Source organism: Zonotrichia leucophrys, chromosome 7 (assembly GCF_028769735.1).
Source record: "Zonotrichia leucophrys gambelii isolate GWCS_2022_RI chromosome 7, RI_Zleu_2.0, whole genome shotgun sequence".
Lineage (NCBI taxonomy): Eukaryota > Metazoa > Chordata > Aves > Passeriformes > Passerellidae > Zonotrichia > Zonotrichia leucophrys.
The window spans coordinates 13,167,644-13,183,242 of NC_088177.1; the positions used below are offsets into that span (position 1 = coordinate 13,167,644).

The following is a 15,599-nucleotide window of genomic DNA, read 5'->3' on the forward strand; positions in this document are numbered from 1 at the left end:
TTCCAACTTGCCTCTACAAACAGCAACACTTGACCCTCAAGAAGATATCAGGCATCTCATGATTTATTGTAGACTAAAATTCATTCTTCTACCTGACAGAAAAACATTGGCAAGTGCAAAGGGACCGATTCAGAGGGAACTGACTCCATTAACTGCAATTTTTCATCCCCTTTTCCACATCAGCAGCGAATTTACCTTTTTCCCTGGGTTTGACATCAAGTATCTTTAGTATCCTGAAGGTCACAAGTGTTTCTCCAGCCTCACAGGTGCAATAACCAACAAGAAGAATAATCCATGCAGGATTTTCTTTCCATTACATGGGTGATACTGGGAAAACATGAGACTTTACTTCCAATGTGGTTAATTTAATGTGCAATTAATTTTATAGTTATTTAGTACTTAAAAACTAATTTCAGGACAGAATAAACACTAGCTTTACTGTAAAGACAATGAAAACAAACAGGAAGGCAATTTCAGGAATTAAGATGAGGTTTTAAAACAGGATATTTCTGTGTTTGGGCAATTGAGTTTGTTTTACATGAAGATCTCTCTGATGGACACCCCCCATGCCACCTCTAATCCTTTGGAAGCAAGAGAAATAACTAGATTTCTCATACAGAAACATTCTTCAGCTTTTACAAGATGCAAACATACTTCCAGAAAGCTCTGAATTGCTAAGAGGTAAATTGATGAAATTTATCCCATATGCCCCTTTCAGCAGGTTAGGAAATGAATCCCCTGGTTTTGGTGTATCACACAGAATTGTTTGAGACTTGACCTTTTAATGAGTTTTATCAATAGAGTTGAATAATTTCTACTCATAATTTATTTACTTCACTGTTTTGCTTAATTTGATTTGTGAATCTATTATTTTTTTTTCCTCTTGCTTTAAACTCATGGTTTTTATATTCAGTTTTTCAAATGCTTCAGTAGTAACTTCTGTCATCCTTGACATTTCTGTGTCACCATAATATGAACTGCTGCAGTGGGAAACTTAATCCTCTAATCTGTCTAGCTCAGATGCATTGTTCATATAGGGACATTTTCTAATTCAGTGTATTTATTAACATTTCTGAACACTCTGTTGGTGCTGGCATCTGCAATAGGAGCAGTTTTATGAGTGGAAACTGTGGCCAAAGAGGGGTCTGATGTCTGGTTCCTGTGGCTGGAATGGCAGTGCTGGCCCCTATGACTGCAGGATTCATCTCTCTGGTGAAAGATGCACATAAATGTACACATACATAGATATGTGTGTGTGTGTCCAGGCTGCATATTTGTCAACTCTTCTATTGGAAGGCAGAGCTGAATATTCACCCAAACTTTGCTAAGCTTTCCTAGGAATTGTAAAAATCATTTGTGATAGTGGTTCAAGAAAACAAACCATTCTGGCAGCTGTGGGCTTTCAGACGAGTGTTCCGTTTTCTGTAGAAACAATTTTTTCTGTGATTTTTTTCCCAGAATCTCAGGTTTAGGGGATGTAGCATTTCTGACCACTCTTATAATTTAATTAATTTATTTCTCATTTGTTTAGTCTCAAAACCAAGTTGGTTGTGACAAATAATTGGCTACTGTTGAAGTTGTAAAACTGGTCTGGATGAGTTTGCAGGGTAACTGATCTGCCACTTTCATATGAATGCTGGAAATACACAGCAAAGTGTGAATATAAATATATATAAATACTCTCATAAGCTTTTTATTGTTCCTGATAAATATTAAAAATAAACATTAAATTATTATTATTTAACTTAATACAAATAATATCTGGATCTGCAGGTGCTTTTAATCAAGTCAAAACAAACTGCTTCAATAAAACAGAAAATAAACTGTTTTAACAAACTGCAAAAATCACAGGATGGGGTGCAAGATCATTCATGATGTGATGTAGTTTCTACAGTTCAGCTGGAGATGAATGGCAAATAGCATCAAGATGTTTGGAAAGGGGATTGAATAGTACATAGGAAATATGTACTCATACCCTCATGAAACTAGGATTCATCTTGCTTATGAGTATTCCATGCTGGAAGCATGATAGAAAAGTGCCTCTACTCCTGGTGCAACAAAAGTACTTTCACTCTCTCTTTCCCCTTAAAAAAAAAAACAAAAAAAACAAAACAAAACAAAAAAAACCAAAAAACCCCAAAAAAACCAACCCCCCCCCCCAAAAAAAAAAAAAAAAACAAGGGAAAAAAGGTTTTGCACACAGTCTCCCAAGAAACAGGACCAAAACATCTCAAGCTGCAAAGCAAGAAGGTCCTCAACACTAATAACTATTACCAAATGCTCTGTAATCTGAAAACTAAAAACAAGAGCAAATATTATTTCTATTTATATGTCTGTATATGCTATATTATAAAAACATGCTCAAAGGTTTAATTTTTTCTTTTTGTTCCAGAAATACTCATTAATGACTATGTTTCATTGTCAAGACAATATAAACTGATTGGGGAAAAAAGATAAGTTTACAACATGCAATTGTTCTGAATAATGGAAATTTATTTTTCTCAAGAGTTGGCACATTAATTGGGAAGCCCTTTGATGTTTTTTGGAGAAACAAATCAGTGCTAGTTGGTTTCATCCTTTATTGACAACGGCATTTTGGATGTGGCAGTGTCTGGAAAGCTGTTTTCAGCTGAAGTTGTTGGCATAGTCACAGAATTATGCTATTGTGAAGAAAAAATTATTTCATTTTAAGGCTACTGAAAGCCGCAATGAAATCACAGAAGAAATATCTGCTCGTGTTGCAACTTAACATGCTAAAGACCCACAAGGAGATTGCTGCAAAAGGGTATATTTTGACTATCTTGGAAATAAAATGTTTCTGTTTCACTGCTATCAGGTTCTTTTTTCCCCCAGTAACTTTAAGACATCTGTTTTGTACCATTGAGTCAAATTATTCTTTGTCACTCCCATGACTTCTTTCTTCAGATTACCCCTAAATTTGCTGCTCACTTTACCCACCTTTGGTTTTTTTTCCAGTATCTCTGTGCTATTCCTTCCAAATGCTGAAGAGTAACAATATAAACTTTCCACATTGATATTTGTTACCATTTCCTGGCATATTCCTTACTTAAACTTTCTTGGAAAGCTGTACATCAATGCCCCTAAAAAATCATTGTTTGAGGGTCCTGTGGCACCTGTAAGAACCAGAGATATGTGACTATACATGTATGCATCTTCAATTTCCTCATGTTTTGGGTAGCTCTGTGCAAAATGAAAATCCAAAAACTACTGAAGGTACTCAGAGAGATTTTGGCAAGTCTGTTGGTGTTCTGATATTTCCAGGTAGCAAGCAGACATTTCCTTTTGCAAATTAACACTAAATATAGATGAGGTGTGAAATTCACTGGACCTGAGCACTCTGCACTTGTCCATTACATTCATCATTTCTGTTCTCACTGACCCTTACTAGGGAGTTACTGAGCCCAGTGTCATAATTTGCAGCAAATAGCCCTTATTAAATGAGAAATTGCTTGTGAGAATGATAAATTCATCTAGTGATATCTTTCACAAGATCAAATCTAATAAAAGGTCAGCTGGTACAATTTCTTATGTAAATGAGTTTTCCAGATTGTTTCTCTTTCTGCTTGTGCTATTGCCTAGGCTGTCATCAGACTTCAAAGAAATTCATTATTCTCCCAGCTCTTGACTTTAAATGAAATGCTTGCTGAACCTAATTGATGCTGCAAAATGTCTCTTTGCAGGGCAAAGAGAATCGTGCAAGAGTAATTCAGTCTATTGAGCTACTCACAGCGATTGTGTGTTTGACTGTGCCCTACTGACATTGTGGTTTTTTCCTGAAAAATATCGGAAATCATTTTCACTGATGAAACTGATGGGGAATAATGAGTCAATCACATGAGAGAGAGTGGATTCAGTAAGCTCAATGCAAACTATTGTGAAAAGTTTTAAAAATCTTTTTGTCCACAAAATGTCTGGAGTTTTTTTTTTTTCCCTTCTCCTCAAGGTTATTCTGAAAGTAAATATTTGAGGCTGGCATGCAATCTTGACTATTCTGAGAACCAGTGAAGAAAGAAACAAAAATATCTACAAGCAAGCAAGAGGAATGAGTAAGGGAAGGTGAAGGCAGGTGCAGTGGGTTGTGTGGATTCCAGGTAAGCTGGTGTAGGGTTTTTACATCTGCTCCTGTAAAATGGCAGCTTTGGGTCTGAGAGACCCTGATGGGTCTTTTGGATAAAATGGGGAAACAGAATCGTTGCCAGCTTCTTTCTCCTTCACCCTGGCAATCCACAGGAACAAAGACTTTGTACCAGTCAGCAACAATTCCTGCAATGGAATTAAAATGCAGTGCACAGTCCTCTGACCATCCTGTGGAGGTTTTAATTTTGGCTAATGCTGAAGAGTGCCCTGGTAGAATTTGATCCCATCAGTGCCATATTGAGCTCCACTAGTTACAGTGCCCATCTTCTGAGGCCTTGTTCTTGTTTCCATTCTAAATCCTGCTTTGCATGAATGAATGCCTCTCATTTATTTTGGTTAAAATTTGCCTGTCTGGTCTTGGTCTATGAACAACTCACACTCCAATGCTCTTCAGCGGTTTGGTTCATTCAGAGCATAAATCTGAGTAAATTTTAGTTATTTTTTTCTTGAATTAGTAGAGCATAAATTGCTCATAGTCCAGCTATTGATTTGGAATGTCAGCTAATTATACCTTGGTCCTTATTATACTAGTGATTGAGAAAGCTAATGGACTACATTCCTGTCTTGGTTTGGCAGCATGTAAAGGCTAAGCATTGAATGTCAACTATGGTTTTAGAGTGAGATTCCTTGATAACAATGGTTTTTATGCATATATAATGGTTTTTATAAAACAATACTTACAATATTTTACATTTAAGAAGATGTAGGAGGGAAGACGAGTTCTGTAATCAAAAATACTTCCAGCACAGATTCAGCCCCATACTGAAGTTCAAACAAAGTCCATGGGTAACCCCAATGTCTTAGGTACTTTAATTCTGAAATAGATCCATTCAAGACAATTTTGGGATTTCTATTTTTTCCCCCACTCTCTACCAGAGTAATCTTTCTTCTCGTGACTGCTGTAATACCTTCATGTGCAAAGTGCTGTGATATCTTTATTTCCTTCTGATTACTATTTCTCCTCTCCTTGTATTAAAAAACCAAACCCTTCAAAACTGGCAAGAATCAAACTGCAGAACATGGGGAAAACTGAAAGTTTGTGCCTTTCTACCAATTTCCTGGCAAATGAGATAGAGTACAAGCACAGTGGCACTTGAGCCTTGGTTTTTCAGTCAAAGGCTGTGAGAGCAGCAAGTGGCATGACATGAATCTGTTCTTGTGTCAATTCCTTCAGTGAAAATGGAGCACAGTGGTGCTGCAGCCCCTGAGCACCCTCGGGATGGTCAAGAGCTGCAGAAGCAGCAGATGACCTGTTCCAGAACACCAGTTGCTGAAAACTGCTCTGCTGAGCTCAGGCACTTTGTCCTGGCTGTGAGGGGCTCTAAGACAGGGATGTTTGTTACCAACTTTAACAGAACTGAAAGACAAAGGATACAGGGACAGTGTGTAGGGGAGATGGCATTGTGGAGGAAGTGCACAGTGAGCCTTGTTTGTGGGGTATCTGGATTTACAATTCAGCGTTCAGTGAAGGCAGTGACCAGGCTGAACCATGAGAAATACCATACTCCCCAGGCAGAAAAAAATACAAAAAGAGCAGGCAATTTGACTCACCCTTCTGATTTCAGGCCTGCTGCTATTCCTTTACAACAGCAGGCTGCATAAGAATTCATGAGACTAACCTGCTGCTAAGCCATCTCTCACAGCTCTTGTTAAAAACTGACACCCCTGTCAAGGGGCAGATATGAAGCACAGGTCCTGCTGTGACCTCTGAGTCTGGTGGTGTTGCACGATCATGTAATTTTCTGTGCTGGAGTCCCTTTCACTTGTTCTCTCTTTTAACCAAGACAAAAAGCTTCAAAATCTTGCCTTGATGCACAATCTGATTTTTCTCTTTGCTGTCTTCTGAAATTGAGTATGCTGGGTGTGACACGCTTGCTGGCCTTTCAGAAGTAAACCCTGCCTCAGTGACAAAACAATTGTGATTCTCCTGGTTAGATGCTGAAATCAGGTCACCCAGTGAGCAATAGTTACTGAATTAACCCTTGGGCACTTAGTGCCCGAGAACTTAAAATTTTATTTTAAGTAGTTATTTAGTGATCCCTTGTTTCCTAGGGATCAATAAATAAACAAATACTTACAAGTATTGTCATTTAAGAAGATGTAAGAGGGAAGAGAGGTTCTGTTATCAAAAAAGTTTCCAGCATAGATTCAAACCATATACTGAAGTTCAAATTAAGTCCATGGGTATCTCCAATATCTTAGGTACTTTAATTCTGAAATAGATCCATTAAAGACAATTTTGGAATTTCTCTACTGGAACCAAAGTCTTCTCATCACTCAAAGCTCACCCACCTTTGGCCTCAGCCTGATTTTACATATATATATATGTGTGTGTGTGTGTGTGTATTTCTATCAAATCATCAAAGTTTTTTATATCTGCTGAGAAGCTGTAAAAGACAATGCATAAGGAGAATGTAAAATGGGTAAAGATTAAGTCCCACAGCAGCTGAGTTTGAAAGACATTTTCTGTCTTTTAATCTGTCTGCTTTTGGCATTGCAAAAGTCTCTCCTCCACAATAATCTCTCAAGTACTTTATTTAATGCTGACTCTGAGAGTCCACTGGTACAAATAGGGTGAATATCTTGGTTAAAGTGACAGTGGGCAAGTCCTGCTCCACATGTGGGCTCTTTACAGTGCATAGAGCAGTGGGGGAGGTTGGCTGGGGGCTGTACCTGCCTCAAAAATGCTTAATTATACAAGAAATATTGAACCAGTCCAAAAAGTTTCTATCCTCAAATTGACAAAAAAAATCCAAACCAAACCAAAAACCAACTAACAAACCAACCAAAAAACTCACCCAAAAACCCCCAAGCAAACAAAAAAAAAACTACACCAAAACCAACAAAACCCCCAATACTTGTTGTCCTGAAGCAGTGCCTAAATGCATTCAGAATTTCCATCCTGACTTCTGGCTGGGAAGAATGCATTTGAAACATGTCATTCCTTATCAGAAAGTTCTTGCGAGGACTTGATTTGTGGTAAAGAGAAGTGAGAATCTTTTTCTTCTCTAACTGGGCACATTTTGTTGTGGTATTTTAAATAAATGCCATTGTGAAAGGAATGCCATCATTAGAGTGGTTATAAGGACCTTTGGCCAAAACAATACCCTGCAATTACACTATATGGGATTTGGTTATCAACTGCCAGCAGTTTTGACAGCACCCAGTAGTTCATGCTGAATTCCTCTTTGTGATAAAACTAATCCAAATTATCCTCTTGTACCAGACTGAAGGTTTCCCGAGACACTTGCCCCATCATGGACTGTAAAGAACCTTACTAAAATGTCTACATTCATATATATGCTAAAACACAGGGATTTTAGTAGACCAGCAAGGATTTTTAAAATAGTAAAAATAAATTATGTTCCTGAGGTCTAACCCATTCCTTATTTTTTGAGGAGCTGTAGCTGTACTCATCAGCAAAGATTAGGAACAGGCCTGCCCTTCATAGGCCACAGCTGTGTCCAATAAGAAGAGTGCTACAAGAGTGGGTGAGCTGGGTGAGAAGAGAGTTGGAGTTGGTTGCTTGTGCTGAGAAGAGACTTGGAGTTTGTTGGCTGTGCTGTGAAGGAGAAGGAGTCAGTGCTGCGAGGGGCTGTCCATGAGAAATCACCCAGAAGGTATGGGAGCTTCACAATAAGATGAAAACAGTGGGTGAACCCGACGTGATCCCATGGTGATTCAGGTAGAGAACTGTAGAGAGAGCCTAAAAATCCAGATCAATCATAGCCAAGCAGACCTGAGAGCCTAGAAACCTGGACAATGTATGAGACACCACCCCCAAGAAGAAGAGTGCTGGATATGAGGAGCGGACACTGTACGCTTTGCTTATTTGGTGCATTGGAGCAAGCCCTGTAGCCCCTGCCAAGGTATGGCCACAGCCCAGAGGGAACCCAGGACGGTGCCAGGTTCCCCCTGAAGGGCAGGGTGTGCAGCAGGACACAGGAGTGGCATGATGGAAGTGGGAAACGGCCTGGCCACAGCAGCAGCAGCAGCTGGTGCCTCAGCAATGGCATGGCCCCCGAGGAGTACGGGGGGAGCTTTGCTAAGTTGCTGCTCCATGAGCACTGGAACAAAAGCAGCATGGAGCTCTGAGAGGCAGAGTCAGAACTGCACAGACAATATGTAAGAGAAGCCCTCTAGAATTGTGTAGTGGGCATGTGCACAGTAACCCGAAGTGATTGGGGACTGGGCTGTAGGGCGAGGTGCAGCTGGAGACGGAGCCCAGCGCAGCACTGAGAGCAGCAGGGGAGGCTGCCTGGTCCAGACCTGACAGATTTCAACACCTGGAGCACAGGTGAGCCACTGGGGACACAATGGGAAAGAACATACCAAGTGAAGAATAGATTGTTTCATCTACATGGAAAAGAGATCAAGGCAAGAGAGGCCTGCAGTGACCAACTAATACAACAAAGAACTGTAAAAAGAAGAAGAGAATTATTAAACCAGCAGTGGGAGCGGGGGACAGAGTAGCTCTATCATTCAGTATGGTGTATTTGTTTGCTGATGAAATATGTGCATTTTGTTTGTGAATTGCAGCCATTAATCTTTGGTTAGGCATAAGTGAAAAAGTTTATATTCCATAAGTTTATATTCCATGAGTTGATATTTATAAAGACTGTTCAGAGCACGCAGTGGGGTGGGGGTGTCCCCAGGGCACGTGGAGGTGTGTCCTGGGGCTCTCTGTAACACAGTGCACCGTGGTCACCGTGGGATGGAACAGGACAGAGTGTGCAAGGGTGACCCTTTGTGACACGTCGTGCTGTAGGTGCTGGTGACGCCACGGCCACGCCACAGTGCTCGGAGCACGCTGTGGAACAGAGCAGTGCTGTGAGGAGTCCCCACACAGCCACGTTGTTCCTCGCTTTTCCAGGCGTTCTCTGTGGAGGTCACCTTGAGGCCACACTGGGGGTCTCGGTGACCCAGAGCCTTCCCAAGGTTTCTCCGCTGCAGGTGCCCTGAAGGGCAGTGTATCAGATTTGCTGACCAGAGCCTTTACAAAATGTTTCTTGTCACTGTGGCAGGAGGCCTTCAGGCCAGGCTGCAGGACTTAGTGTCCTGCAGCTGTTCTAAGCCTTCCCTATTGTAGCTCTCTTCAAGGCACAGCTGCAGCCCTCGCTGCCCTGCAGCTTTCCCAAGGCCTCTGTCCTGCCACTTGCCCTTAATCCCGACATAGACATGGCAGAGAGACCTCCCACCCCACCCAAGAAGGTGGAGAATTGCCCTTGTGGTGCTGCACTCCAGCGACGTGCTGACCTGGAGCAGCTGCAGCTGCTGCAGAAGAGTGAGTGAAAGAGCTGGGCCACAGGGCTGGCCTGCAGCCAGCTCCACCCTGCCCCATCCCGTCCCTTCCCTGCGGACATGCCCATGGATAGGGCAGAAGAGGGGCTGGGGCTGGACCCCCTGGTAGCCTGGGGCATCCTGGGGCTGTCCCTGCCTGGGGAGACTGCAGGGCTGGGCTGTGCTCTCTGGCCTCTCCTGCAGCTCCTCAGCTCTGGCATTCCTTGCTCTTTGCCAGATGCAGCCAAGGACCCGGCACAAGGGCTGGATCCTGCCCGTAGCTGCTGGCACTCTGTACGCCAGGTACTGAGAGCCATCCCCTCCTTCTGAGCTGAGCATCAGCACTGCAGCACTGCATGGATCAGGCCTCTCTTCCCTGTTCCTTCTTTTGCAGAAGCTCACAAACTTCACTTGGTGTCGAGAGATGATCAGCATGTTCACCAAGGGTGCAGCAGAGGCTGGCCCCACAGCCCCTCAGAGCATACCTCCTGCTCCCAGCCTGGATCAGTTTGGGGAGAGAGTTGTCTCCACTCCCAGTCAAGTAAGCAGCCCGTGGCCAGGGCTGGGTGTCCCCAGCAGTGCCGTGGCGCCTCAAGCCTTTGAGGCCCGGCCCAGTGTGGTGGCAAGGGAAGCACTCTCAGGGGAAGCTGGGCAAGTTGCTGCTCTGGCAGCTCTGCAAGTCTCCCTGTACCTCGTGCAGGTGCCAGGCTTTGTTAGGAACATGCACCAGAGGCTGGCGTCCAACGAGCCTCCAGACGACTGGCTGTTCATGGACATCCTGCGGCTGACCGAGGAACAGCCCACTGATGTGGCAGTGACCCTGCTGCGGTGCGCCCCAACATGTGACAGGTACAGGGCCCACCTTCCTTGGGGACTCAGGCCTAGCCCGGTACAGCCAGTGCAACGGGCTCTGCTGGACAGGCAGAGAGGTGCAGGAGCCACTGGAGCCTCCATTTCCCAGCCCTGCCTTGCCAGCCCACAAGCCTCCTGACGTGCTCCCTGCCTACCCCTCAGGGCACTGTGGCTCTGCCATCTGGGCCCTTGTGGCTGCCCAGGCCAGAGTGCCCCGGCTGAGACCCCCGTGACACCCAGCTCTGGTCCTGCAGAGCTGCTGCAATCATGTGGAAGACCATTGCCTCGTCAGGAACGTCAACGGAAAAGGTGCTGCCCACACTGCTGTGTGTGATGGACGGCTGGCCCATGCAGAAAATGTACACAGCTGATGGGGACAACAAGGATGTCTTTGCCCTGGCTGTGAGTTTCCATAGCTGGCCTTTGCTTGTACGCAGGTTGCTGCTCCAGTGCCTCTCCATCCTCTCCCCCACTGCAACGTATCTGCCTGCCTCAGGCACTGGGCTGACACCTGCCTTGGGGGCAGGGTTCAGGGGCACCAGGCCGGCTGCTCCCCCTGTGTCTCCCCTGGCCTCTCCCTTGTATGCTCAGGCCTTGCCACTCCATGTTGAGTGCTGTCTCTGGATGGTTTATCCTTTGCAGGCAACCAGGGTGATTTGGGAGATTCTCCGCCTGCCCTGGTGCCCAGAGCCATTTGTGGAATATTCCCCCCATCTCCTTGTGGCTCTGCTGTACCAAGTTTACGCCAGTACAGAGCAGATGTCAGAAGAAGTAAATACTTTCTGGAAGAAATGTCAGGAGGAAAAGGGCATTACTGCCAACCCCAACAGGTGCTCCGTGCCAGTCCTCCTGTCACTCCCACGTCCCCAGGGCTGCAGGCTGGGGTCCCAGCATAACCTGCGCTTTGCTCTGCACACAGCTTTGTAGTGGGCACTGTGAAGTCGTTCCTGTACCACCTGCAATGTGTGAATTTACTGATGGCTCTGGAACGGAAGTGTGCCTGGGACACGCTGCTGCGTGCTGAAACCCACCACTATGCAATGGGTCTGCTGGCCAGGTGAGACCTCGTTCTGCCCACCGCCCCTCTCCTTTGTGCCCGCATGGCCCCGCGCAGTCCCCGCGGTCATGGGCGCAGGGCCTTGTCCCCAAGGGACGGATGAGCAGACTGGAAAAGGCCGGCACAGGAGGGTGTCCGGGAATAGCCGCCTCCCAAATCGCCCCCGGGCTGCTCGGGAGCAGACCTGAGCTCTGTGAGTCGGCCCTGGGACAGGTTTGCCCACCCGGCCCCGGAGCACCGGTGCCTTTTTTTTCCCCGCCAGGGAGATGCGCCGTGTCTGCCAACCTTTCTGCTCCTGCGTCGCACTCCGCCTGCTCTGCCGGCTCAGCCGGGAGGAGCCAAGCTGGGAAATGGCCTCCCTGGCGTTCCTGGTGGAGGTGAGCGCCACGGCCAGCGCTGCCTGGCTGAGCTGCCTCCCAGCCCTCTGCCCTCTCGGAGCCGCAGCTGCCTGGGACGCTGCCCGTGCCCTGTGCTGCTGCCTTGGCTGGGCCCTGTGCACTTCTGAGCTCCTGCCAGCTGGGCACCTCTGTGCCTGCTCTGTGCCTTTCAGGTCCTGGATTGCCTAGATTTGAATGAATGGGGTAACAACATCCTGGAGATCTTGACCAAGCACCTGCTGAGCGAGTCCATGGAGATGCGACGCCTGGCCCTCAGAGGCCTCGTGATGCTCAGCAAAGACCCCTCAATGGTGAGAAGGAGGCAGCAGCTGAAGCTGTGCTGGCAGCGTGGGGCTGGGGCAAGCAGCCCTTGGGCTTGGCTGGGCTTTGGCAGCTGTGGCAGCTGCTCCCAGCTCTCCAGGGTTGCTGTTCAGCTGCCTGAGTGCTTTGGGACAGCCATTGGCCTTTAGACTCCATGGCAGGCGGGTGGGGTTGCGCTGCTGGAGCAGCGCTGGTGGTGAAGCTTTTAATGGATTCACAGCACAGCCTTGTGTTCCACATAGGCCAAAAAAATGTGCAGCCTGTCTGAACCCCTCATGGATTTCCTGAGGAATGAAGACATAGAGGTGGTCAAGATGAGTCTGTCTGTGTTCACAAATATACTCGTGAACAAGGATATCCTAACATCCTGCCCCACAGCCCCCAAACTGGCTGCCGCGCTCCGGCCCCTCTTTGACAGTGTAAGGCTCTGTGCCCCCAGCCATGGCCCCTGGCTGCTGCCCACAAGTGGGGTGCCCTGTGGCCTGTTGGGCCTGTGAACAGGGGGGCCTGGAGAATCCAGTGCTGAGCTTTTTCCTTTCCAACAGGACAACAATCAAGTGCGGTGGCTCTCCATTGGCCTCTACAAAGATGTGATGGAATCAGTAGTGGAAAGGGGAAAACAGGCCCTGAAGCCTCATGTGAGCGAGAGCCTGCTTCCTCTCTTCTTCCACTGCTACGACGAGAACCGGCGTGTGGCACAGGTGAGGCCTCCTGGGTGTCCCCTTGGGAGAGGCTCAGCTGTCTGCCCAGCCCCTGGCACCTGACGGGCTCCAGCCTCCTCCCAGCCCTGGCACAGAGATGCGGCTCCTGTGCCCTGGGCCGCGGTGCCATCTCTGGCTCTCTGCTGCCCTGCAGACCTCTCGGGAAACGCTGCTCTCTGCAGTAAAGTTCCTGAAGAGAAGGGATCTCAGACAGCTGCTCAAGTTGGATGACCCGTGGAGCTTCGCCGAGCACGTGGTAAGGACAGGCTGGAATCCCCAGGCCAATGCCTGGAGAAGCCGCCTGCCCAGGGCGCGCAGTCTGCGGGGCTGGCAGCTGTAGCCCCCGCCCAGTGCCGCAGGCAGGGCCACCAGCCTGCGCCCCACACGCCGCTCCCTTCCCTGGGCCGTGCGGGCTCTTCTCCGGACCCCTCTGGCCCCCAGGCCGGTGCCGACCAGCCGGGCCTCAGGGCTCGGTGGGCAGGGGGGGCCGTAGGGAGCGCCCGGCCCGGGGGCAGGGCCCGCATCAACCCTTTCCCTCCGTGCCCTGCCGCTCTCTGCAGCTGGCAGAGGACAGGAGCCGAGCGGCCGAGCACCTGCGCCAGGCCCTGCCCTACCTACAGAGCCCACAGGAGCCCGTGCGAGAGGCGGCCGTCAGATCCATTGGTGAGCCACCAAGGCGGCTCTCGCTCCCTCCCGTCCCCGTGGCCTCGGGGTCCGGGCCAGGGGCCGTGACGGGCTCTGTGTTCCTAGGGACCGCCGGGATGCTCATGAGAGGACAGCGGGAGGAGCTGCAGGTCATCTGTGAGGGTGAGTGAGGCTGGCGGGGTGTCTGTCTGTCCGTGGGAGCTGCCAGGGGAAGCTGCACGGGGTGTCTGTCTGTCTGTCCGTGGGAGCTGCCAGGGGAAGCTGCACGGGGTGTCTGTCTGTCTGTCTGTCCGTGGGAGCTGCCAGGGGAAGCTGCAATCCCTGCCCCGGCTGCGGCGGCTCCGCTCCTTGTGCGCACGAGGGGCAGCGTCGGGAGATCATGGAGCCTTTTCAGAGATGTCATTTGTGGCCAGCACCCTCCAGCTGATCCTTGTTGTGTCCTGCTTCCTCCAGGCCGTGGCAAGAGCTGAGTGGGCCGGTCCTTTCAGGGGCTTTCCTCACTCTGGCCATGGCTCCGTTTCTTTCAGCCCTTCAAGCCCTTGACACAGATGAGAGCCCCTCCAACACAAACCTGATTGTTCAAGTCATGTTGGATGAAAGAGCTACATCACTAAGTTCATCTTCTGGATCGAAACAACCAGGACAGCAGCAGATGCCATGCAGGAGGAAACAAGCTGGAGATCAGAGGGGAGAAGCTGGAGCTCCAGGCCCAGCTAATGCTGGGCAAGTCTGAGCTCACCTTCCCTCTTTACTGGTCCTGCCGCCCTCAGAACCTGCCTGTTCCCTTCTCCCAAGCTTTGCCATTAATAAACATTTCAGCTTCTTCACCTCATTGGTATCTTTGTGGAGCTGAAGTGGATCAAAACCTGAGCCCTGGAGCACACAGGCCCCGTCCTGCCGTTCTTTTCTGTGCTGCGTTCTGTGCAGAGAAGCAAAGCACATCAGGCTGGAAAGGTCCCTGCCCTGGAGGTCTGGTTTCACACCACTGTGAAAGACCTAAGGGTCTTGCTGAGCACACTGAAGGTCAGCAGTAGGACACAGAGCCTGGATTTTAGAAGAGTCAACTTCAGTATTTTCTGAATCCAGCTGTAAGGGATTCTGTGGCAAGCATCCACTGGGGGCAAAGGAGCTTGGAATGCTCTAAGTTAATTCAAGAACAGGTTCCTTGGAAGCACAGCAGTGGTCCTTCCCTACAAAAGGGAGAGGAAGAGGGCAGAAGCAGAGACCCCCCTGATTTCCAGTGAGCTTTGGGTGTACTAAAAAGGAAGCAAATGAAGCAGCAGTACAGGGGTGTGGAGGGATAGAATTTAAGGGAATAGTGCAGAAGGTCATCTCAAACCTGGGGAGTTGCAGCTGTACTCATCAGCAGAGATTAGGAACAGGCCTGCCCTTCATAGGCCACAGCTGTGTCCAATAAGAAGCGTGCTACAAAAGAGTGGGTTAGCTGGGTGAGCAGAGAGTTGGAGTTTGTTGGCTGTGCTGTGAAGGAGTCAGTGCTGCTAAGAGCTGCCCATGAGAAATCACCCAGAAGGTATGGGAGCTTAGTGATAAGATGACAGCAGTACTTCAGCTCAGACCTTTGCTACATCCACTTGGAAACTGGGATTTTTGCCCCACCCTACAGCTGTGTACCTTGGAAACCCCTCATGGCATTGAAATTGTCCTAACTCAATTAATTGTAATAATGGTGAAATTAAACTCTCTGAAATACAGCAAGGAGATCAGCTGGCTCGGAAAGCATGGCAATTTTGGAGCACTTCATCCTTTTGATAGCACTGCTTGGTTTCTCTCCTTCAGAGCTGACACTCAGGTGTCTGTTCTGCTTTGGTTTGTAATACATCATCTGAAGGAAGGTGTGTCAAAGAGCTCCTGATTTAGAGATCAAAGCCAGGACCTATCAAATGTGCTGATGAAAACACCTCAGTTCAGTACAGAAAAGAAAAAATGTCTCAGCCAATGATAATTTTCATGTAGAATGCAAAGCAAGGTGGTTGATGCATCTACAGCACAAATTAATGCATTTTGTCAACTGGGCTGACCTCAGGAACATTAAAAGAAATGCATTGTGCTGCTGCAATGAGTTTTGAGCAGTCCTTTCAAAGAGTTTTCATTTGTGATTCTCCTTAGAATATGAGATATTCTTTTTGCTCAGTTACATTTAACATGGCAAATAAGTTAAGGCATTCAGTTCTAAAGTGAACTTTTCAT

At 47.7% G+C, this 15,599-nt stretch overlaps 1 protein-coding gene across 7 annotated transcripts; it reads left to right on the forward strand.

The window, feature by feature from the left end:
- The first annotated feature begins 4,013 nt into the window (after positions 1-4,013).
- On the forward strand, positions 4,014-14,322 carry LOC135450711 (maestro heat-like repeat-containing protein family member 6). 7 transcript variants are annotated; one of them, XM_064719139.1, is made up of 15 exons: positions 4,061-4,112; positions 7,557-8,455; positions 9,677-9,741; positions 9,833-9,979; positions 10,139-10,287; positions 10,545-11,120; positions 11,210-11,347; positions 11,610-11,724; positions 11,898-12,035; positions 12,288-12,464; positions 12,591-12,746; positions 12,901-13,002; positions 13,307-13,409; positions 13,497-13,553; positions 13,919-14,322. In XM_064719139.1, exons 4-15 carry the CDS (start codon positions 9,863-9,865, stop codon positions 14,122-14,124), a joined length of 2,034 nt encoding a protein of 677 aa, XP_064575209.1. In that variant the 5' UTR covers positions 4,061-4,112; positions 7,557-8,455; positions 9,677-9,741; positions 9,833-9,862; the 3' UTR covers positions 14,125-14,322. The 7 variants fall into 7 exon arrangements, with proteins under 7 accessions (XP_064575212.1, XP_064575209.1, XP_064575210.1 ...); XM_064719143.1 differs by lacking the exons at positions 4,061-4,112; positions 7,557-8,455 and adding an exon at positions 8,999-9,442 and having other exon boundaries at positions 10,545-10,692; positions 10,933-11,120; XM_064719140.1 differs by lacking the exon at positions 9,677-9,741.
- The last annotated feature ends 1,277 nt before the right edge of the window (positions 14,323-15,599 follow it).

What these genes read in the sequence shown, in the direction of transcription:
- LOC135450711 (XM_064719138.1), top strand. Translation starts at nt 9,337, where the DNA reads ATGGCAGAGAGACCTCCCACCCCACCCAAGAAGGTGGAGAATTGCCCT. An exon ending in ATTACTGCCAACCCCAACAG is followed by an intron (nt 11,121 to 11,209) that starts GTGCTCCGTGCC and finishes CTCTGCACACAG; the next exon opens with CTTTGTAGTGGGCACTGTGA. An exon ending in TCCGGCCCCTCTTTGACAGT is followed by an intron (nt 12,465 to 12,590) that starts GTAAGGCTCTGT and finishes CCTTTCCAACAG; the next exon opens with GACAACAATCAAGTGCGGTG.